Raw genomic sequence first — 23,936 nt, forward strand, 5'->3', positions numbered from 1 at the left:
TGATCAGTGGACAGCTCAGCCCCTCTCTTCACCCGAGTGTCCAAAACGTGCGGCCGAAGGTCTGATGACACGACAACAAAGTCGATCATTGACCTCCTGCCTAGGGTGTCCTGGTGCCAAGTGCACTGATGGACACCCTTATGCTTGAACATGGTGTTCATTATGGAGAATCCGTGACTAGCACATGCCTGAAGATGCCATGTTAATCTGTTCAAACAATTATATGCAAGCATAGACAGCATGGTAAGAAGTAGCCATCACACTGTTTAGGAAGGAGACAGGTTCTAGTGTCCTAGACATCAATTATTTTGTTGAGAAATGTTTGTATCAGAAGCAAAGGACCGCGTGAAGATGCTGGCTAAAGCTGGTAAGGGAGTGTCATTCTCCATAGTGTCATCTGTACAGACCTGGGTTCAAAGGTCACTCAGAAAGGCAGCAGCCATTACTCCAAAACAACAGAAAAACATAGATTACATTTTACAAATGTGCTCAGGGTCAAATACCTAAATATTTTTAGATGTATCTTGTGGTCTGATTAAACTAGAATTGATATGTGTGACCATATTGAGCATCATTCTGTCTGGAGGGCAAAGGAGGAAGCCTACAAGCTTGAGAACACCCTCTCAACTGTGAAATACAGAGGTGGAAGCATCATGTTGTGGGGATGTTTTGCTGCACAGGGGGCTGGGGAACATCATAAAATAAGACACATCATAAGCAAAGAACATTATGTAAAAATGTTGAGGCAACATCTCGAAACATCAGCAAGGAAGTTATATCATGAAATTAGTTACAAAGTGTACTAAGCACAACAAAGTCGAGATTTTGAAGCAGCCAGTTATACCAGAAACCAGAAACTATTATGAGAAGCTTGTAAAAGTAAACCCAAAGTCATTCGGCTTAAAAGCACTTCTACAGAAAACTAAGGAAATCTATGTGAACTTCAGATTTTAAATAAAGTTTAAAAAATGAATAAAAAAGCTCTTATTACTCTGGCATGTAGCAAATAGATATTATGGAAGCAGTCCTAACTGACCTGAAACAGGAAAGCTTTAGTCTGATTTTATGTCAGACAGTGAGAAAAACAAATCTTATGTCTCTTTTAAAGCAGAATATGAATTTGTCTGGTTTCAGCTATATTCTGCTGAACTCCTCCACATTTCTGACAGCAGCGAGTCGACAGACATCAGCAGCTGCTGATTTGGATCAGATCAGTGGATCAGTTGTCTCCTCTGGGAGTTTCCATGTTCTTGTGATGTGCTGCTTTTATTGCTACCATAACAAGTTTGTATGGATCACAGGGTGTGATTCAGCAGCATGTGACCCAGTGTGGAACTTTTAAAATGAAATCTGTAGAGAATTTGTGTGACTGATGATTATTTTTTTTTTGTCACAGAGGTGACTCAGAGAAAACTCAGCTTCAAAAGGTAAGTTGGTGAGCTCATTCTTTATGAATGCCTCTCAGGTGACTGGTATAGGTTTCTGTTCCCTCCATCTGGGCTGTGGTTTCTAGTGGTTGTCCGTAGAACAGGAACACGTGAGGCCTTCCACAGGGAAGGGAGAGGAAAGTGGAAACTGAGCAGTTAGTCAGCTCAAAGGTTGGATAAGATATCATCAGGTGGATAAGTGTCAATATTCCCAGTGAGGAGATAACACAAGGTTTGAGCTGGAACCTTTAGGTAAGTTAAACATTTTTAGAAGTGATAAATGATTGTCAAGCAGAATATTGTCCAGTTTTTCTTCTGAAATGTGATTTTAACGATCTATCTGTATGCTACTGAAAAACTAATTAGCAATAACCTATTTATCAACGCTCAGATCAAATAGGTTTTCTTAATTTTATATTATATAGATACTCTTTAAGATTTTTCTTACAAATCAGAACAGTATGATCTGGTCTATTAAGTTTTACTTTTAATAGCAAGATTAGATACCACTTTATTTAACCAAAATCAACAAATTAAATGCTGAATCTGAAATTCATTCCAGCCCCTTACTAAATTTATTTTAAATGTCTCACCTTCTAAATAAATAAGGACAATGACAACATTGTTTCTCTTGTTGTGTCATAAAACAATCACATCACTTGTGACATCTGAGAGCCAGATGTGAGAGCTGGAACAAAATTACAGTAGCTTCTTCACTTTTAGACCACAGTATAACAGTTAGTGGGCTCTGTCACACACTAACATCTAAGCAATTAATAATAGATCCTGCTAACCACCTTAACCAAAAAGTGTCTATATGTGAGTGGGATTCAACATATGTAGTGTTGCAGCCTATTTAGAGCTCTCAGATGGGCTGGATGGTGCATGTGTTTCTTAAAAAGCCACATGTGTGTGAGAAATTTTAACCAACAGGTGAGAAGACAATGTTTTAACTCATCTAAGCATGCAGGATGGTGTCATTTTTGGTTTTCACATACAAACCAATTTGAAGACAAAAAATGCATAAATGTACAGATTTAAAATAGCAAAGTTTGGACCATTCTAAAGTGTACATACACAATTCAACATGAATTTACTGCAGATATATTTTTGAACAAGGTCAGCCTTTACATATAACGATTGGATTAAAAAAAGTGCGGATGGATGGATGGATTCAACATTTAGTCAGTGAGACAGAAAATACAAATCTGGAAATACAACAATTTTTCAATACTTATCTAGACCTTGAAAATATTTTACCCATTTTCTATGCTTTTTACTGCATAGGTTTATATTAATTGTATTTCTCCTAGTACATGACTAATTAATACATAAAGTTCATGCAGCTCAATGTGGACCACAAAGGTTAAGAGGAAAAGGCCTTGCATATGCATAAAGCAAAAAAATCGTTGAGTAACGCAAAACATGGTGGAAAAAAAGGGAAGAGTTGAATGTTAACCGCACCTTTAGGTCTTGCATGATAGCAGAAAGCCCGTCTTAATTCCTCAGAGCCTATTTTCCAAACAGTCAAAACAGTATTCTATCATCATTACAGAATCCTTAGACAAGCGATTGAATACTCATTCAAAAACACACACAAGCAGCCTGCAAGTCAAACCCTGCTTTTCAATGAAGTAACGGGTTTTTCTTTCGTATTCCTGAGTCATTTGCTGAGGCTGGCCTTTTTGGGGGTTAATTATTTATTTCTAAGGCTGTCTCATGAAATAGAGTGTGACGCGACCTGTCTCTCTCATTCAGTGAAGGCTCCTTTGTGCTCAGTAGGTGGGATATGCTTTCCAGTATTGAGTCAGACAGATGGAGGGCCCCCTAGCGGCCACGGGGTGTAGCTACATCAGACTATGACTGAGAGAAGAGAGAGCAAAATGGGTGGACGGAAAGTCCCCGTGTGGAAATCCCCTTGACTTGGAGTTTTTCCTTTTTTAAAAAACTAGTGCTTGCGGAAGAGTGTAGTCTTTCGAAAGCCTTCTTCGAGCTGCGAGGGCTCGGAGTTAGCTGTTATAGTGGAGGGAAAAGAGAGGGTTGAATGGCGCCGAGAACCGCAGCGGTGAGGCTGAGTGAAGTGGCTGAGAGAGGACTAGCGTGAGCATCCGGGAGGCTTTGTTATCACCCTCTCCCCCTCCCCCCGACACATTACCCAGGTAAGACAACACTTCTCCCTGTTTCCCCTCTTCGCCTGGACTATATTTTCCCGCCGAGGGGCCGGGACGTATCGGACACATCATGTTTTGGGGCCTTGAGTAACGTGTTGGTCGTGTTTCTGGGGACATGGAGGAAAACCTGCTCACGACAGGGGCTTTGACAGCCATTGTTTACAAAGACGTCCCCCCCTCCGAGCGGTGAACGGGGGCATTTAAACGGACTAATAAACCGACGGCTCCGCCGCCGCACACCTATGTATACCCGCGCTGTGAAGCGACGCTGATCACTACATTGTCTCAAATGTAGTTGTCATTGCAATTACGTAAGCCTTTAACGTCAGCCAAGTCTCCTGTTATGTTTTTGTGTGTTTGCGTGCGTGTAGCCTGCCATGCTAAAGCCTCAGCGTCCGCCACGGTGTCTAGCCTGAGGTGTACCTGCTGGGGGGGGGGCAACACTGAGCGACCAGCAGCGTGCATCCTGACTGCCAGCTTTCTGGTTCTCTGCTGCCTGAAAGTGACTGACTTTAGCAGGGCCTAGTCTGCTGTTGCACCTGCTGCTGCTGCCGCTCCTGTTTGGAGAGTGGAGGCTCCCCCAGCCTTCAGGTGGTTGTGAACTTCAGTAGCATCCACTGACTCATTGTCAGCTTGCTGATGTGAGGATGTAGATTGGAAGCAAAGAAGTCAGCAAGACTCCTGGTTCACTTGCTGACCATTACTTTTTACTTCCTGTCATCTGGTAACAACAGATTCTCCCTTATTTGGTTGGAATTGTCCTTTAAAACCTATGTTGCTCCACTCCCCTAGAAAAGTAGACCTTAGAATTTGAAAATTGAACAAAAACAAAGTCTAGAATTATCATGACATAGTTGTAGCAATGGACTGGTGGGCGGTATCGAGGCTTACCAATGTTTTAAAAAGTTATGAAAATCTGTTCCGTTAATTTTCTGCTTCGAAGCCACAAACTCATCCCATCCTACCATCCCGACTGTCCTTTTAATAAGGTCCTTCAAAAAAATGCTGCCAGGGGTTTTCTCTAGCTGTTGGAGCCATTGAGTAGTGCAGCAACCCCGTCCCCCACCGGTAGCTGCGCACTGCCACACAGCAGGCTTACGAGGTAGACGAATGCGACTGCATGAAAATATTTTCTCCCATAAACACAAACTGTCATGGTGTGAAAACCTAAGGACGGTCGCCCGTTACTTTCTAGTTCCTATCAATTGATAGCGTAGAATTCACCTTCTTTTAGATGAAGGGTGTATCCAGGGACAGAATGGGAAACAGTTTTATATTCAGAACAATGTTGCTGTTCTGTTCATAGACCATTTAGATGGTTGAACGGGTGAATGTTTTAAACTACAAAGACACTAAATTAAATTATTAATCAGACCGATAAAATCAGTTATTCTCCTAATATTGGAGGAAGCCTGGGTCGTTTCCCATTCTTTGGTTTTAATTATGATCTGTGTTACATTTATGTTATGTTTCAAATCCACAAAAACATCCATCATAACTTTTCTACTGCTTAAAATCTTTTTATTGAGATACCAGAGAATGTGCCGGGGTTTTCTCTGGCTCTCTGAGGAGTTACGCAGCGGTTCTCCTCCCCCACCTGTTGCTGTGGCCTGGCTTACAAGAAAGACAAATTAAATGGAAATATTTCTGGTCCCAGAAAATTCTTGACAGTCATGGTGTGAAAACTAAGGAGATGTTACACATTTTTTTTATTCTTCTTATCAATTTGTAATGTAAAGTTTTGGCTTTTGACAGAAATGTTCCTTTGAAACTGTTCAACCACTTTATTCATAATTTTAGAAGTTTTTCACTCAGGGAGAGAACAACTTAGAAACGTAACTGTTGGTCAGTTCCTGGTTGGGCTTTTTTTTCTAGAAAAGAAACCTTCAAAACTACAAATGTAAATATACTGAACTATAAAATATTAATAGTAAGCACAAAATTCATAATTATCGTAATATTGTAGTAAGCAGAGGCCAGTTAGCCTTAACAGGGGGAACCTAGGTTTTAAAAAGTTGAGGTTCCAAAACCACCACCATTTTTCGTCGTACCATCCCTGGAGTTTAATGTCCTTCCACTGAGACGCCAGAGAAATTGACTGCATTGAGTGACCTCAGATTTCACCGGCTGTTTAAAGCATAGGCTGACACTGTGCTCTACCTCCCCCTTCACATGTTGCTGCGTAGTGGCTGTAGAAAAGCTACCACCAGTTCCAAAACACCAACAGTCTAAAGGAGCTCCAGCCATCACTCTTATTGTGGGAGTGCTGCTTAAACAGCACTAGGGTACGAGGACACATAATGTGACTAATAACCAGCTACTTTTAGCTTGTTATTGCTGTGTTACTTTATAAAGAACAGGAAGGCAAAAAAAAGCACAATATTCTGCGGTATGGATAAGTGGTAATATCAAGACAGGTTTATCTCCCTTCTGCATTGAGGGCCCTATTGTGTCTTTACTTAACACGCTGACATTTTTAAACAAAGACCTGATGTGGGCTGACGGTCGCTGAGGTGTTGTTGAGGGAGGAGGCCGTGTGACCTTTCCAGCAGCCTGGAAAACACTGGATCGCCCAGGGTAAAAGTCTGGAAAGCACCAGTTGATTGTTGGGAGGCTTTGAGCTTCATGGGACACCTTGTTTGGGGGAAACTCTCAGAAAACATCAAGGCGAAGGGGAGAATTAGAGGAGAAGCAAGACTATAAAGCCTTCTTTGGGTTTTATTATTCAGTTTGACTGAACGCAATCTCATTGAAAAGCAAAAAACACCTCGTATCCTCAATGGTAAAGTGTTTCTGTGTTAGGGGTGCTTTCCCGAGTAAACTGTAAATTAAAATGTGTTTTGTGTCTCAGTTAATGTGGAAGGGGAATCTCCACAGAAAATTCCCACCAGATTAATCTTTGCTACTGTTTAAAAGTAACCAATTTTCTCCTATGCTTTCCTGTCCAGATTCCACATTGGTCCACCATCGCCAGTTAGAGTCTCCTCCTCCTTCTCCTTTCCACCTCGTTCCTCTTCCTCCCCTCCTTCCACTCTCCCGGCTACCCGTCCGCCATGTCGCAGGGCCAGAACTTCCTCCCCAAATTCCTGTTCGTATCCAACCTGCTGAAAGCGGTGAAGATCCGTCAGCGCGTTCCCAACGACGTGGTGAAGCCGGCTGCCAACGGCGGCCTCATGCACCACCTGCGGGGGATGCACCGCTACACGCTGGAGATGATCGCCATGAACCACTTCCCACAAGCCTTCAGGGAGGTTGTGCAAGCCGCCATCTTGGACCGAGCCATGCAGGCCTCTTTGGAGCAAGAGAAGAAGCTCAACTGGTGTCGGGAACTGAAGAAGATGGTGCCACTGCGCACCAATGGTAAGAAACATAAAACTGGTGCGAAACAACTGTGTTGGAACATGTTTGGTGTTTTTCTTTCTTTTTCTGTGAAGTTTTTTGAAGCTTCACCGCTTGAATGTTTTTTTGTGATTATTTTTAGACAGAAATGTAAAAATATCTCACTTTTAGGAACTGCTGCGATTTTTGCTGCTTCCCACCGAGCATGTTGTTTCATTTTCTACGGCAGAAGCTGTTGGCTTATGAGTCAGTCAATGGGTTTTGATATTTAAATTCTCAGATGTCATTACTCACAAGCAGGGTTACTGTAAATGACAACAATCAAGGTGCACGAGTTCCGCTTTCAGGGAGACTCACTCAGTAGCCCCGATGGTTTTCATGTGCCGAGCCTTGCGCCCCGCTGCTAAGTCATGTTTTCTGTTACGTGCGTGCTGCCACTCGGGAACATCCTGAGGGCCCCTGGTGCCTCTGATCGTAGTTTCTGCACTGGAAACTTCACCGGCGTCACCCACAGCGATGTTGTTTACTGCTGGTGATCTTTCAGACCAAAGTATTTCCAGTAGTTACAGCTTTACTGTTTTGTCCCCTGCGTTTCTGTTTAGGCGTTTGGTTGTGTAAGAAGTGTGAAGACCTGTAGATCTGATGAAGCTTGGCACACCTGCCTGACTCGGGTTTATGCGTTCGGTCAGAAGCTGATCACGTGAGGCCGAGTTTATGAGCATCTGTTGAGCTATTTTAAGGATGGGGGGGAAAGAAGGCCTTTAAAGAAAATCGTCAGCCATACTGTTCACAACAGAAACAGGAAGTGGAAATCAGTTGGCATTACAAGGTTGACATAAACATTTATGTTTCCATCTGAAAAAAACAAAAAACGCCTTTCTTCCTCATGTGAGAAATTCCTCCTAGTCTGAGTTACTGAATGTTTTGTCCTAAAGGGTCCCTGTTGATTTCAGAGTAATGACCCAAATGAGTCACAGGCACTTTCATCAGGGCATGGTTCCTCTTTCAATAAGACCCCCTTTTTATTGATGACAAACCCGGCCAGTAAGTAACCTGAGTGGAATTTCCTGGCTTGATGAGGCAGAATGTTAGAGCCGGACCGCCTAACTCTGAAGGACCCAGACATGACTTTCAGCAGAGGACGGACACACACATGAACTCACACACAGTCAAAGAGGCTCTGACGGACAGATGCTGAGTCACTGGACCTCGGCTGACAAAACGTGATGGAGTCCCTCGGAGAACGTCCGATGTCCTCTGGGACTTATATTAGCTCTTAAAAATCCTTTTTTTTCTTTCTCAGGCTATTACTCATATAAAAATGTACCAAAAAACCCAAACCTCCAGAGATTGTTGTACAAATAAATAGAATTAAGCATGGTAAACTGCAGCAGAGTCGTATCCGTTTTCCTGCTTCCATCCCTGCTCAGTGATATCTCATAACATTTCAATGTGACTCTAAAACGCATCCGAGGGTTTTTCCCCGAGCAGCATCCCATGTCTGTCATGTGTACCCTTCACGCAGGATTGGTTCGGCTACAATAAACTGACTCCTCATGCTTTAGCAGCAAAGGCGACGCTCTTAATGCTCCTTCTGGTGTGAATCTTAAAGTATTTGAACAGATTGGGGAATTTTTATGTGCGTCGTTCTGACTTTTGTTCCAAATTAGTCCGGAAGAGGCATCACACAAACCCGGAGACCCTGACTGTTTAAGTTGTGCTGTGGGCATGGGTTAATAGATGAGATCTTCATGTTGTTTTAACCTTGAGTACAAATACCCATGGTGCCGCAGTATTTAAACAAAAAGGTTTAAGATCTGAATTGCTTTTATTTAACACAGAGAAGCATCAGTTGTATTACTTTGCTGCAAAAATAACACCGCATAGTCATTATCTGTTACTTTTATTTATCTTGACACAAGAGGATAAAACTATGCTAAAATGTAGTCGTAGATCTCAAGTGTCTATTGCGGTGAATATTTAAACTTTTTTCCTTTCTGCAACACTTTAAGTTGTGGGTAATAGTTTTTTAGCTAGCCAAAAGTTTTGAAGCTGTCTTATTGTGTTATAAGGGCGCTGCATAGGAGTCTTTCTTGTGTGCGAGAGGTAAATTACAGCCAGCTGACTGGCAGGTGAGGGGAGGGAGAACGCGGCATTGAGAACATTACAAATAAAACTGTAAAACGTCATCTAATTGCTTTTACTTATGTTTTCTTTAATGTCAATAAGCAACAACTAACCCTTCTGCTGCAAAAAATGATATATTTATATTTAGTTATATTAACTAACTTAAGGAAAGTTTAGTTGTAGCTTCCATTTGTTTATTGGACAGAATATAATATTAAAACTTTGTTTTTTAAATAAGAGTGATGTAAGATGCTCGTTTAGTATTGTGTTTTAGTTTTTTTGTTTGTTTCCAGACAGTCCAGTTTGCTTTGTAAACAGCAGCAAAGTGTAGAAACCCTTCCACAGCCAGCTGAGCAGCAGTGGCAGCAGCCAGTGGAGGAGGGGCTTGACTCTGTGCTTTAAACTACTAAAATGTAGCGGTGTTGAACCTGTAACTTTTTAAGACCTTAACGAACGTCGATACCGGTAACCAGCCAGTGCTTGTTGCGCTGCCGCCTGGATGGCAGCACGATCAGATTGAGCTTGGCGTGTTTTCCTGAAGAGATAGCCACAGAGGAAGTGTCTCTATATATAGACTGACGGGAGCTAATTTTAGCTTAATGAAAATTTTATTTTAAGAAAGTTGTTCACAGATCGGCTTACTTGCATGAATGTTTTTAGAATCTTCATTGTTAGCGCTAAACAGTTTTAGGTTAATTTTCTTATGTAGACCGAATTGATCTGTGAGCTACTTTTAGTTATCTGAACAGGAAAAGCAGAGAAAATGTACGCATCACAGGACCTGCATGAGTGCCTTGTGTTTGCGTTACATGTGAGTGCACACCTTATCTGAGTGCCCATTAATCACAAGCCCTCATTGGCTGATGATAACAGTAGTTAAAAACCCTAACATTCCTTCTTGTCCAAGTCACGTTTCTGTGGAAAGTACAGGACCTGCTGAGTAGCATTGATGAGCTGGGATCAGAGGAGTGACCAAACACACACACACACACACACATAAGCATAAAAAAAAGCAGAAGTTAACACAGGGAAATTCCTGTGTTTAGTGTGACAACAGGGTATTTCAGAGCTGTGCACATTGACAAATACAGCCTCTCCTGTTTCACAATGAGAAAAAGACCCAGCACTGCTGAAGGAGGCAAAATAAAATTCCAGGGTTTTCAGTTGCTCACACAAACACTGCTTTAATGTAACTCCCTGTCCATTGAATGGTAAGCAGACAAAATATGGATATTAAGCAAATTATTTTTTTACAGATTTCAATAGAAGGTGTGTGTGTGTGTACACTTTTTGACATATATGGGTCAAGTTATAATCTACTAACCAGATAGTGATGATTGGCCCAGCGGCCTGGAAATCCCCAGACTTCAGTTACATATTAGTGTGTGCAGAGGCCTCTGTTATACACCAGTATTTGAATATATGCATGCACAGTTTGAGAACTTTCAACACCATGTACAGACTAAATGACTAACCTCCTGTTTTGTGTGTGTATATCTGCAGGAGACGGGAACTGCTTGCTGCACGCAGCCTCCCAGTACATGCTTGGCGTCCAGGACACGGACCTGGTGCTCCGGAAAGCTCTCTACGGTGTTCTGAAAGAGACGGACACGACTATGTTTAAATCTCGCTTCCAGGCGGAGCTGCTGCACTCGCAAGAGTTCACCCAGACCGGACTCAGATACACCACCATGGTACCTAAATCATGTTAAAAGTCCTTTGAAGGCTCAGTGAACAAGTCCCTTTTTCACATGGTTAGGCTTTTATATCCTGATTGGTTATGTTTGCACTGTCCTAGAACTGGGAAGACGAGTGGGACAAGATTGTTAAGATGGCCTCTCCGGCCTCTAGTAGCAATGGGCTCCAGTTTGACTCCCTGGAGGACATTCACATCTTCATCCTCTCCAACATTCTCCGCAGACCCATTGTTGTCATCGCAGGTACTCATCTCAGAGAAAGATTTGACTGAAATCAAAAACCAAATACCAAAGTATGAAGAAATGTAATTTAAACTTCTTTTTAGGGTTGAAAGTTAGTAAAATATTTGGTGTTAATGGGCAGTCCATTAAATCTCCAACTTATTTCTTTATAGTTTCTTGATTTAAGACAAATGAACTCTAAACTGAAACTGTGTTATTTGTCTTCAGTTTAGTTTGAAATTTAGTTTTTGTTTTATTTTCATCAACAGACCAGGTGGTGAGGAGTATGAAATCTGGCTCCTCCATCTCCCCTCTGAACGTGGGTGGGATTTATCTGCCTCTACACTGGCTGCCCACGGAGTGCTACAAATACCCGATAGTGCTTGGCTATGACTCCCAGCACTTCGCACCCCTCATCACCGTCAAAGACAGCGGCCCAGGTAGGACGAAAAATAAACCAAAACTGCCGGATGTAATGCAGCCAATGTATGGAAAAAATAGAGAAAATAAAACAGGCTTGTACTTTTGCAGAGATCCTAGCCGTTCCGCTGATCAACCAGAAGAGGGTGGGCTTCGAGGAGTTGAAGGTTCACTTCCTTGTGGAGAAGGAGGAGCCACAGAAAGAGCGGCTGCTCAACGACTACCTGCACCTCATAGAGATCCCCGTCATCGGCCTAGGCCATGAAACTGCATGGATCATGAAGGCTGCAAAGTATGTATGATTTATGAGTCCTATCCTTTTTACTGATGGTGTTGAAAAGACTGTTTGAGGTTCAATGAAGTTAATTAAACATGTTGTGTGTCTGTTTCCCTAGGCTGGATGAGGGTAACCTTCCTGAAGACATGAACTTAATGGAGGACTACCTGCAGCTTGTCAACCACGAGTACCAGCGATGGCAGGAGGACAAGGAGCAGGCCTGGGCCGCCCAGCCGCAGAGACCACCGCCTTTTTCCGTCTCCCAGCTCTCCCTCATAGAGATCCGCTGCGCTACACCACGGTGCACCTTCTACGTCTCTGTGGACACACAGCCTCATTGCCACGAATGCTTTGAGAAGCGACAGGCCACTACAGGAGGGGGAGCCAGGATAGAAGGAGTGGTGCAGACCAAGGGAGCAGGTGTACAGGGTGGACTGGGAATGATGGGAGGAGCAGACACTGAGGTGAGCTCCAGAGGAGCCCGAAGCAGCAGCCCGCCGTGCTCTTCCTCTGGGAGAGGGGTGGTGTCATCCAGCCCCCGCTCAGCCCCGCCCACTGCTCCCAGCCTCAGCCTATACAGCGAAACTCATGCCATGAAGTGCAAAACACCTGGCTGCCTCTTCACCCTCAGCGTGGAGCATGACGGCCTTTGCGAGCGTTGCTTCAACGCCAGGCAAAACAATGGACCTCCTGGGGCCGGAAGCGCTGCTTCGGGACTCCCAGGCCCCAATGGGGGGCTCATTGCTTCCCACCCGACACAAGGCTCTGGCTGGTCCCAGTGGGGGGGCTGCGATGCAGAGAGAGAGCGGTGCAGCATGTGTAGGCAGCAAGTGTTTAGGATATTCAATGGCTTGTGTGCGCCCTGTATGCAGAGGCAGCAGGCTCCGGAGAGGGTCGAGCCACAGCAAGGCAACCACAGGACTGAGGCCTCGGCTTGGAGCCAGGCCAGAGACACTGAGCAGCCATGCCCCACCCTAACCCCAGTCTGGCAGACTTCTTTGGCCCAACTCTGTAAAAGATCTGGCTGCCAGTTCTTTGGGACTCCGGAGAAATTGGGTTTCTGCACTATTTGCTATGTAGACTATCAGACAAACCATCGTAAGTCCTGCCATGACATCATCCTGTTACAGTGTTTTTCAAATATGGGAAATGTCTTTTCAAAACTATGGTTTTGCTAACGTGGGCTACCATCTTTTTACAGGCCTGACTCCTCCTCCTCCCGCCCCAGTCCAGAGCAGGCACGGTTTGGAGACAGGCTTCAAGAACGCCACACGGTGTCGGGGGTCCGGGTGCGGTGCGGTTGCCAAGGCAATGCTGGAGGACTATTGTGAAAAGTGCTATGTAAAAGAGCAAAGTGCACGTCTTAATCAAGTAGCACATCGGACGCCACACTCCCCTCCTCTAGTCATGGTAGGTGTCTGCCACACCTTTTTTTTTTATCTGAGTGTTTTTTGTGTTTCACTTTCGTCCTGTTTTTGTTGATCTGTAGCTTTTGCAACCACCTTTTGTTTTCATCTTTTGTCACACCACAACAAAGAAATGTCAATGTATTTACTGGGGTTTATATGTCATGGAGCAAGAAAACGTGCTGCGTACTTGAAAAGTGAAAGGAAAAGTGATGCTTGTGTGTTTACTCCCTTTACTCTGATGGCACTAACAAAATTTCAGCTGCCATTAAAATTCAGCTAAGTAAATAGAGACCACCGCTGTGTAATCTGTTCTAAGAATTATTGGTTTGTTAGAGAACAATGAGCATCATGAAGATCAGAGCAGATAGGTCAGCAATGTATGAAGATCAATTAGGTTAACAAACAGTATCCAAATGACCCTTTCCAGACACTATCCTTGGGGAAACATGGTGGTGGCAGCATCATCCTGTGGGGATGCTTTTTATTCCGCAGGGACAGGGAAGCTGGTCAGAGTTGATGCGAATGTTAAAATTCAGTCAGTACCTTTGCAAAGCATTGTAGTATCTGCACTCTTACTTTCCAATTGACCTTATTCTTTTTCTTCCTCTGTCCATTTCCCTCTGCACATAGCGTGACCGAGCAGCTAAACCCAGATCCTCACAGCAGTCCCAGACCCAGACTCAGTGCCAGCGGAGCGGCTGCAGCAACGTGTCCCCGGGCTGCACGGACCTCTGCCCGGAGTGCCACACACGGGGCCAGGGCCGGGAAGTGGGCTGGAGGGCGCAGGCGCCCAAGGAGAAGTCCAAGCAGAGGTGTCGGACGCAGGGCTGCGACCACTATGCCAACCAAGAGAAACAGGGCTACTGTAACGAGTGTGACCACTTCAAACAGATCTACCGCGGCTGACCACAACACGCCACATCGACGACAACACATCGGTAGCACGCTAGAGCCACCGCCCTGCAGTGGGCTTCCCATGCCAGTCAATGCACCTCTGATACTAACTAACCAACTAACTAACTAACTAGCTAGTAACTAACTAGTAACCTTATGGCCTGAAAATAAACCCCCTCCCCCAAAGTCGAATGTGAACAGAGAGTGTATGCACGGGGGGGGGAAGTGTGTGTGTGTTTTTTTTTTCTGCAGTAGACATGGCCTCCAGAATACCTCTTTGTGCAATTATCAGAGGTGTGGCTCCATGTCCGAGCAACTGACTCAACCCTTGTGTACAGTATGTATTTAGAGGTACGTAGGGAATCATGCCGGACAAAATGATTGTATATTGGCTTAACAAGAAGCATCTGACATTGCTTTATAGACCACAGCCAAGGATTTTTACCATGTCTGTCTGTCTGTCTTATCCCATCTGTGTATCTGTCTGCCTGTCTGTCCAGCATTTGCACTGTTGAAATGAGGGATGCAGTAGTTTGGAAAGCCCAGCAAAGATATCTGTGGAAGTAAGAAGCAGAAGTGAGACAAACTGAGCCGATGCAATGCTCCCCGAATGTCTGGGGTTGAACATTGTTTCTCTTAGCCACTCAAAATCTCCCATTAGGCATGGGCAGGTATGAGAATCAGACAATATGATCAGCTGGAGTTAAAATACAGCAGTTTTGCACAAACGTAGGACAAAATGTATAATATGATCTACTTGCTTGTATTTAAAACAGAGAAGCAGCAATTAGAGTTAAAGAAATGCTCTCTATAACACCATTGTAATTTTTTCTGGTAAGCAAGGTTTCTACATTCTCTGAAAATGAAATTAGATTTTAGCGTTTCAGCCAAATCTGGATGAAAAGAGGAAAACTTAAGAAGGGAATAATGTTTGCGTTTCCACAGTTCAGTCCTTGTTCTATTACTTGAGATAGAAATCTCTCTTTCTAAAAATGTTTTTTGTTTCTAAAGATTTCTGAAAAATCTCTTTCAGCACTGATTTATGACTAAATTCCAGGCTTTATCTTTGTTTCACCACATTACATTTGAGTTTGAGGAATTTAGTTGATCCTTTTGGTGTTTTTTAACCTCTGTTTACCTTGAGACCCAGAAACCCGCCCATGCCTATCTCATTTATGCTCTCTTTACCAAAAGATCAGTTTTATACAATTCTCAAATGATAGTTAACTCCCATGGCTCAGCCAGTGGAAATGTGGACAGTTTTCTGTATCAAGTATATAAACTACCATCACGTCTGTTAGTTAAATAGCTTGAAACGGAAAGTTAAAACAGACCATGTCACTGAACGGTGGGAGACAGACCGGAGAAGTCCCTGCTAGTTTTGGTGCTACATGTACAGAAACACGAGCCTTTCCCATTGTAGCTGACATGCTGGTGACAGAAGGCAGAGTACACAGTAAAGACAGAGCTCACCCACTTACTATTTCTCCTTTCTTTCCTCCTAAATTTCGCTCTTCTCGTAAACAGATCTGTTGCCTTGGACATTGTTTTCTTGTTTACTGACAATTTCATCACCTAAATTCTCACCACCACATACACACATTTGCACATGCAAACACAACTCCTGTGAGATTGTACACCCGAGCCCGAGGTGACGTGTCGCTAAATAAATCCCATAAGAGTTGCATTGCTCTTCGGGTCCGGGACAACAGTTTCCAAACTTCCGAAAGCAACCCCATCACCTGCTTTGGCGAAGTTCCTTCATTTGAATGTGTTTAGCGCCGTGACGGCGCTGTTATCGGGGCTGATCCTTGATAAGTTTTGCCTTTAAGTAGTTCTGAAATTTTATGGACCATAATGGGGGAGGAGGGGCTGAGGTGATCCAGCTGTCCCACCTTTAAATGCTTCTGTGAATATGGAACCTAGTCCATATTGTAGGACCTTCCAACCCGATGCCTCATTTTACAACACAAACAGAAAAATGTACAGGTCTGTGCATCTGGATGAAACACACAGAAACAAAACTGACATTTCTGCTTTCTTTTGTTGGTTTTGGAAGTTTTTAATGTATTTTGATAAATCTCTTTTATTTTGGTTTTTGCCAAAAGACAAAAAGTAAAAAAAAAAAAAAATCATGTGCCATCAAAACAGTTGTTGTTACCTCCTTAAAACGGCCAGCCTGGGTTATTCTAGACTAACGTAAAGTGCCACATATAGACATCTCCAATTCTGTGTAACCTTACATGAAGACCCCCAAATCTTTCCACGAATGTCTGTTTGGTTTGAATAGTGAGAAACATGTAACTGCAGAGATGACCTGAAACGCATCACGTTTATCAAACGCAGGTGTGACATCAGCCACTGCCAAACACCCACTCCTCTGTAGATGTCCATCTGTGGCTTTAGTGTAGGAATGACAACCAGGCTCTTGGTCTGCCTTTTTCATTCAACTGTAACTGAAGCTGGCCAGCCCACACATGCTGACGGGCCGTGCGTAGATCTCTGTGTGCTTTAATCACCTCTAGACAAACCTTAATCAATGAAAGACCAATTAGTGGTCAGCTCATCAGGACCCACCCTAACAGGTTTTTGAAGGTGGGTTCTGACAGATATGTTCTCTCCTGCGAGGAGATCATATAAATTGCACATAATTTGTCTAAGCTGCTGAGGCATTTAGGACTTGTCTGCGACATTCCACCGGTAGAGAAAGCATTGGCTTAAGAGCAGAAGGTGTAACAAAACATGCAAATGGTTTGGAAGTTTCTTTTTACAATAGGGTATTGTATGAAAAAAAGCCTGGTTTTATTTGTTAAGTATTTATTCATATCAAAAATATCTGTAATGTGTGATTCAATAATTATTTATATGTTGTGAAAATATGAATTATTTTTACTAAGAACTCTTGTCTACTGTGGTTCTTGACTGTGTGTGTGTGGTTCTGCTCGTATAGCTGCTTTTGTAAGACTTAAGGGCCAGGTGCTTAGTTAAATATCATTGAAAAGTTTATTTGTTTAAGCAATTCAAATCAAAGAGTGAAACTTAAAATATGAATATAAGCATTTTTTCTCTTAATTTTGATGATTATGGCTTACAGCTAGTAAAAATACTAAACTACCTGTCTTTAAATATTAAATCATTAGACAAATAAATGATTTTTATTAGAGAAATTTCAACCTACTCCAAGTACAGTGTAGATTTACTGCACTGTGCCTTCGTATAAATGACTGCATCCATGCAGCGTGGCACAAACACAATCACCCTCAAACTGTTGCCTAAGCTTTGCTTCATAATCTCTTTAAAGCCTGGGTAATCCTTGCTTCTTTCCCTTTTTTTCTACATGTTTTCCTTCCACTCAACTTTCAATAAAAATGCAGGAATTTGTTTGCTGGACAGCTCTCGAGACTCATAGGAAAGCAGTCTTTTTCATTAGTATAAAGGCCATAATATAACATTTTTGTATTAAAAAGCGTTTTTGAGGGGTTTCATTAGCTGTAAGTTATAGTCATCACAACAGAAATAAAGACTTGAGTTTCATGTTTGAACTGATTGAAATAACTTTTCAGTTATATTTTTAATGTCAATGTGTGTGACTGGTTGAGAGGAAGAAGTGTATTAGTACAAGCATGCTCCCCTATACGTTGTATACTTTCATGCTGTCTGATGATCAACATTGCACTTTTGTAGCATTTTCCTTCAGGCGTTTATTTCTCAGTGCCTTTTTTACAAAAAGAAATCTGCTTACCGAATCCATCTTCAGTGTAGGACGTGCTGTGGGTTCTGCAAAGAACAGATTACAGATGACTGAGGCCTGGTTCAGATGTGGCAGAATGCACCATTTTTACTGTATGCAGACCTGGCTTAGGTTTTTTTTCCCCTATCTTCTTTCCGCCTCTGTTTGTTTCTCTTTCGTTAAACATTTCCATCAACAAGAATTCAAATTGTGACTTTTTTCTTGTATTTTTTCGCATGAATATTCTTTTCTTTTTTTTTTTTCCATGCTATTAGAGTGTTGTGATTTTTAATAGTCGTGAAAAAAGGTATCCCCCACCCTCACATAAAACACAGAGCTCACTTGGGAGGAACAGATCATCTGGTGGGAGGGGGGAGTTTGGAGTGAGGAGAGATGGCAGTTAGAGTTGGGGAACTGATTACAAAGACTGCAACAAAGACATTTAAGAAGAGTGGGACAGCTGGGTTTTGCGTAGGCTTCATGTGGTAGGCTGATGTGGTTTCCTGGAAATACCCCAGCATGCAAATACGTATATAAAAAAACTTCCTCTGACAAGAAAAGTATCAGCGTGTTAACTAAGATACGAGTACCTCTGTCTAGTGTGAGAATGTACTTATGAAACATATTTAATTTACAAATTCCCCAAAATGTACTGCCTTTGTTGAAATGATGCAGAGGTAATGGGTTAGAATGTTAAAATAATTACGCTGTTGTTTAAATGGGAAAGGAAATCATTGATTAGGATAAGTATAGAATCTCCACATGTTTCACTGTAAGATTAAAATTATTAGTAAGCATTTTAGCCTCTACCTTTGTAGTTTTTTAACCTTTCATGGTGTTTCTTCAAAACACTTTTTGACTCACATGGTCAAGACATGTTAAAAAGCCTTAAAATGAAATTCACACTTCATTGCAGGAGTGTAATCTCACACTGGAAAGCTAAGAAAAGTCTAACCTTAATTTGAACACTTTCAATCAGTAGGGGGAAGTCATTAAGAAATAATTGTTTTTCACAAATCCCCTGATCCACTTTCACCGATATGCCAAATGGTTCTTGTAAAATAAATATAACTGAGGCTCATTAATAAATTAATTGGATTGTCTAAGAACCTCTAATTAGGAGTTCATTGCTTCCAGTTTACCCTGGAGTATAAATATCACATCATTTCTTCTCAGCCCCACTCTTCAAAATTGGGAAAACAAGAGAACCTGTCATTCAATTAAGGCAGATGTGTGTTGATCTTCTGAAGTCAGCAAATGGCTACATGAAAATAGCTAGTCACAGGAAGTTGCCCATATCTACAGTCAGTTTAATAATTAAAAAAGGTAAAACTCTTAAAATCTGCGACAAAGCATCTTGAGGTCGCCCAGTTTCCAGAACAACTATTAAAAGGCATCTACCTGCCAAACATTTAGAAGGGATTTTAGGATATGGCCTTTTATATCTTGAACCATCTTAAATGTTGACCTCCGGGGCCAGTATCCAATACAGGGCTTAAGCCCTAGTTCTAGACTAAATCACATTTTAAACTTGTAACAATACTTATTGAATTATCTTTCTCAGACATTGATTTAAGTACTTACAGACTTCTCCTTATCTAGATTAAAATGATCAGATTTATTTTAAGGAGGCCTAGAACTAACCCAGGTCCAAATGAGGATTTAAATTAAACCCTGCCCATAGGCAGGTTTGACTTCAAATTATAGACTATTTGCCACCCGATGCATGATGAAAATGGATTATTTAGATCAGTGTTTTTCAGCGCTGGTCCTCATTGTCCTGCATGTTTTGTATGTTCCCCTGCTTCAGCACACCTGATTTAAACTGATGGCTTTTTAACAGGCTATTGCTGAACTGCAATCATCTGAATGAGGTGTGGTAAAGCAGGGAAATATCTAAAACATGCAGGGCAGTGTACCCTGAGGACTAGGTTGGAGAAAAGCTGATCTACAGGGGTTGGACAATGAAACTGAAACACCTGGTTTTAGACCACAATAATTTATTAGTATGGTGTAGGGCCTCCTTTTGCGGCCAATACAGCGTCAATTCGTCTTGGGAATGACATATACAAGTCCTGCACAGTAGTCAGATGGATTTTAAGCCATTCTTCTTGCAGGATAGTGGCCAGGTCACTACGTGATACTGGTGGAGGAAAACGTTTCCTGACTCGCTCCTCCAAAACACCCCAAAGTGGCTCAATAATATTTAAATCTGGTGACTGTGCAGGCCATGGGAGATGTTCAACTTCACTTTCATGTTCATCAAACCAATCTTTCACCAGTCTTGCTGTGTGTATTGGTGCATTGTCATCCTGATACACAGCACCGCCTTCAGGATACAATGTTTGAACCATTGGATGCACATGGTCCTCAAGAATGGTTCGGTAGTCCTTGGCAGTGACGTGCCCATCTAGCACAAGTATTGGGCCAAGGGAATGCCATGATATGGCAGCCCAAACCATCACTGATCCACCCCCATGCTTCACTGTGGGCATGCAACAGTCTGGGTGGTACACTTCTTTGGGGCTTCTCCACACCGTAACTCACCCGGATGTGGGGAAAACAGTAAAGGTGGATTCATCAGAGAACAATACATGTTTCACATTGTCCACAGCCCAAGATTTGCACTCCTTGCACCATTGAAACCGACGTTTGGCATTGGCATGAGTGACCAAAGGTTTGGCTATAGCAGCCCGGCCGTGTATATTGACCCTGTGGAGCTCCTGATGGACAGTTCTGGTGGAAACAGAAGAGTTGAGGTGCACATTTAATTCTGCCGTGATTTGGGCAGCCGTGGTTTTATGTTTTTTGGATACAATCCAGGTTAGCACCCGAACATCCCTTTCAGACAGCTTCCTCTTGCGTCCACAGTTAAACCTGTTGGATGTGGTTCGTCCTTCTTGGTGGTATGCTGACATTACCCTGGATACCGTGGCTCTTGATACATCACAAAGACTTGCTGTCTTGGTCACAGATGCGCCAGCAAGACGTGCACCAACAATTTGTCCTCTTTTGAACTCTGTTATGTCACCCATAATGTTGTGTGCATTTCAATATTTTCAGCAAAACTGTGCTCTTACCCTGCTAATTGAACCTTCACACTCTGCTCTTACTGGTGCAATGTGCAATCAATAAAGACTGCCTACCAGGCTGGTCCAATTTAGCCATGAAACCTCCCACACTAAAATGACAGGTGTTTCAGTTTTATTGTCCAACCCCTGTAGACTACATCATTGATGCTGAAATACCACTACCACAAAGACCAGACAGAAGACTGCTGAGAGACTGTAGTAAGGTGCTGAATTAATGTGTGAACAAAGTTTGTCATGATCATTATGCAAATCATCATGTCATCTGCAAACTCCTGAAGTTTGCAGATGACACCACGGTTATTGGTCTGATCCAGGACAGTGAGGAGTCTGCATACAGATAGGAGGTGGATTGGCTGGTACACTTGTGTGTTTAGAACCACCTGAAACTTAACCCACTCAAGACTGTGGAGATGATGGTGGACCTTTGGAGAACACCCCCTTCACCATCCTCACCATCCTCAACACACTGTGTCTGCTGTGGACCACTTCTGGTTCCTAGGAACCAGATCTGCAGAGAGAATCATCAGGACTGACCTTCCCCCTATCCAGGACTTATACAGGTCTAGGGTTCAGGAAAAGGGCAGCTAAAATCTCTGCAGACCCCACACACCCTGCACATAAACTGTTTAGGCTTTTACCTTTAGGTCGTTGCTACAGAGCACTGTCTGCTAAAACCAGCCGCCACAGAGACAGTTTCTTCCCCCCAGGCTGTTTCTCTGATGGACACTTACAGTCAGAGTTCCAGAATAACACCATGCATGCTTGGACTGATCTCACATAATATTCTATTGTAAAGTAAATTGTGTATATATGTAGATTTAAAAAGATATTCTTTATTAATGAGAGCAAAGTCTACCGGAGTCAAATTCCTTGTTTGTCTCAACAAACTTGACAATAAAGCTGATTCTGATTTTGATGCACAAAGACAATGCAACTGAAATCATGTGTTTGCTTTAGATGTTGCTTTCATGTGACGTAATGATGGGAATCCAGGCACCTTCTTTTTTCCATGTTATCATCTTCAGGTTTTGGGAATGTGAAACTTTCCATCCAGACCTTTGGGCAATATAGGAATTATATTAACAGCTGTGTTATATGAGAACACACTTTTCAAAGTGAGGGATTTGTGAAACTAGGTCTACATAAATAATAGAAATAAATCTTTATTGAAGTTATTGGAGAGTTAAATTAATTGAGTGTATTAATCGTATCTTTGGTTGAATTCTGCAAGTTGCTTTCAGAAAGTTTTCTTTAGAAGTGTCTTCTTACTTTCACTAATGGTGGTTTTTAAAACGTTCCTTTTCTTTTCTCCATTCTCTGATTAAGTCAGGGGTCAAATTGTAGTTCCACACACTTAGTTAAAGCATATATGGAAAATATCCCACAGTGTCAAAAACCACACCAGGTTTCCACAGTGTCATCCCGTTTGCGTTATGTGCACATTGTTAATAAGTCCTTCATTTCTTCAGTCTGAAATTTTTAATCTGAACTAGTTGATCTAAGTAGGTAAACATCAGAAGGAGATTGTATTGGCGTTAGTCTTTAACTGGAACTGGGTGGTTTAGTCAAATGAAAATAAGATGGAGCTTTTCAGTAACAAACAGAACAAACATGTGAAAACACATGCCACTGTTGGATGGTGGAGGATCTGTAATGCTGTGGGCCTGTTTCTCTTCGAGAGGCTTTAGGAGGCTTGTTAGAGTGTCTAGTTTCAGAAACCCTTTGAAACACCAGGACATTCTGAATAAAAATCAAGTGAACTCTGACAGCAAATGTGGCCAAATCAACACGGAAATGGCTCTCCTGACACGGAGTTAACCTTCTCCCTTGGTAATCTCAGTTCTGTAAAGTCCTACAGGAAACCAGTGTGCTAAGCAGAAGAGAAGAGAGCATAAGGACACAGGACTCTGGCTCATCTAGAGAGATTGTGTAAAAAGAAGTAGTCTAAGATCCCTCTTTCTGTACACTCCAACCTAGTGAAATGCTACAGCAGAAAACAGTGCTGTTCCTCTGTCAAAAAGGGGTTGTACAAATGTTTTATCAGATGTGCTAAGGAAAAAGGAAGGCATTGTACATCTAGATTGCATGAATGAGTCAGTCATTGGTTGGAAAATCTTTTTACTTGACCTGGCATTGTCTATTTCAACTTTTCTTGCTTTTTTTATCAGCCAGTCCTCCTGTTGTGAGTAATACTTGACCTCAGAAGGTTTGTGTCTTAGTCAGAATGTTATATTCTGAATCAACAAAACGTATCTGCTTTGTAAAGTTATTTTTATATGGTCATATTACTGCTGTAATAAACTTAAGCAAGATTATTCATAGCCCTTGAGCCTTTTTGCTAACATAACTGCAAAGTTCAATGTATATTTTTGGAGAAAAAATGTGACAGATCAACTCAAAGTAGCGCATCACTTAAAATATTCATTTACACCCTTTCTTTAATTACGTTAGTCCAATTAAGACCAAAGGTCTCTTTCACAAAATGAGCGCTAAAACGGACTGTAAGTGAATACATTACAAGTAACAAAATGAATCCCTGTCTGCATTTTAAAAACTAATAATAACATAAAGTGGAATTAAAAGGAAACATGATTTTCAACTTTTTTCAACAAAATACTGCACTATGCATTTGTGTTCACCTCCGAGTCAGCACTTTGTAGGACCACCTTTTGCTGTAACAACAGCTACAAGTCTTTTGTGGTACAGCATCTGTAAACAGGTTGGACTTTGACTAAGCCATTTCAAGATATAAGAATGCTATTATCCACTGTAGCTCAGGCGAACATTCGCCCTAGTCTCAAGTCTTTCGGAGCCTCTAACAGGTTTTCTTACATCGTGGCCCTGAATGTAGCTCTATTGGATAGACCTGAGACAAAATTGTGGATTAGTGCACTTCAGTGGAGTGTAACTGCAAGGCAGCATAGGACTCTTGAGTTAATTTAAAATGCCCCTTTAGTGACCCAATTTATTATAACAAACTTGCTGTCAGAGTTATGCATAAAACAAAAGCATGTTTCTTGTGATGTTCTTTGAAGCCAGATACTGCAGAAAACTGAAATTTACTAAGCAACAAAATCTTCTCACGTCCGATTCAGCTCGGTGTTTAAGGTATCAGAAATAAATTATGAATG

The 23,936-nt window shown here is 42.1% G+C and overlaps 1 protein-coding gene across 1 annotated transcript; it reads left to right on the top strand.

Moving 5' to 3' along the window:
- The first annotated feature begins 3,228 nt into the window (after positions 1 to 3,228).
- On the top strand, positions 3,229 to 16,882 carry tnfaip3 (tumor necrosis factor, alpha-induced protein 3). The gene is made up of 9 exons (XM_047352094.1): positions 3,229 to 3,586; positions 6,547 to 6,958; positions 10,568 to 10,758; positions 10,863 to 11,004; positions 11,253 to 11,423; positions 11,515 to 11,695; positions 11,799 to 12,778; positions 12,882 to 13,090; positions 13,720 to 16,882. Exons 2-9 carry the CDS (start codon positions 6,652 to 6,654, stop codon positions 13,993 to 13,995), a joined length of 2,457 nt encoding a protein of 818 aa, XP_047208050.1. The 5' UTR covers positions 3,229 to 3,586; positions 6,547 to 6,651; the 3' UTR covers positions 13,996 to 16,882.
- The last annotated feature ends 7,054 nt before the right edge of the window (positions 16,883 to 23,936 follow it).

This window comes from Girardinichthys multiradiatus, chromosome 22 (assembly GCF_021462225.1).
Source record: "Girardinichthys multiradiatus isolate DD_20200921_A chromosome 22, DD_fGirMul_XY1, whole genome shotgun sequence".
In the NCBI taxonomy this organism is placed as follows: Eukaryota; Metazoa; Chordata; class Actinopteri; order Cyprinodontiformes; family Goodeidae; genus Girardinichthys; species Girardinichthys multiradiatus.

Excerpts from the sequence above, each read along its gene's own strand:
- tnfaip3 (XM_047352094.1), top strand. The coding sequence starts at position 6,652 with ATGTCGCAGGGCCAGAACTTCCTCCCCAAATTCCTGTTCGTATCCAAC. Across the intron at positions 6,959-10,567 it reads GGTGCCACTGCGCACCAATG|GAGACGGGAACTGCTTGCTG; the intron begins GTAAGAAACATA and ends GTATATCTGCAG. Across the intron at positions 11,424-11,514 it reads CGTCAAAGACAGCGGCCCAG|AGATCCTAGCCGTTCCGCTG; the intron begins GTAGGACGAAAA and ends GTACTTTTGCAG.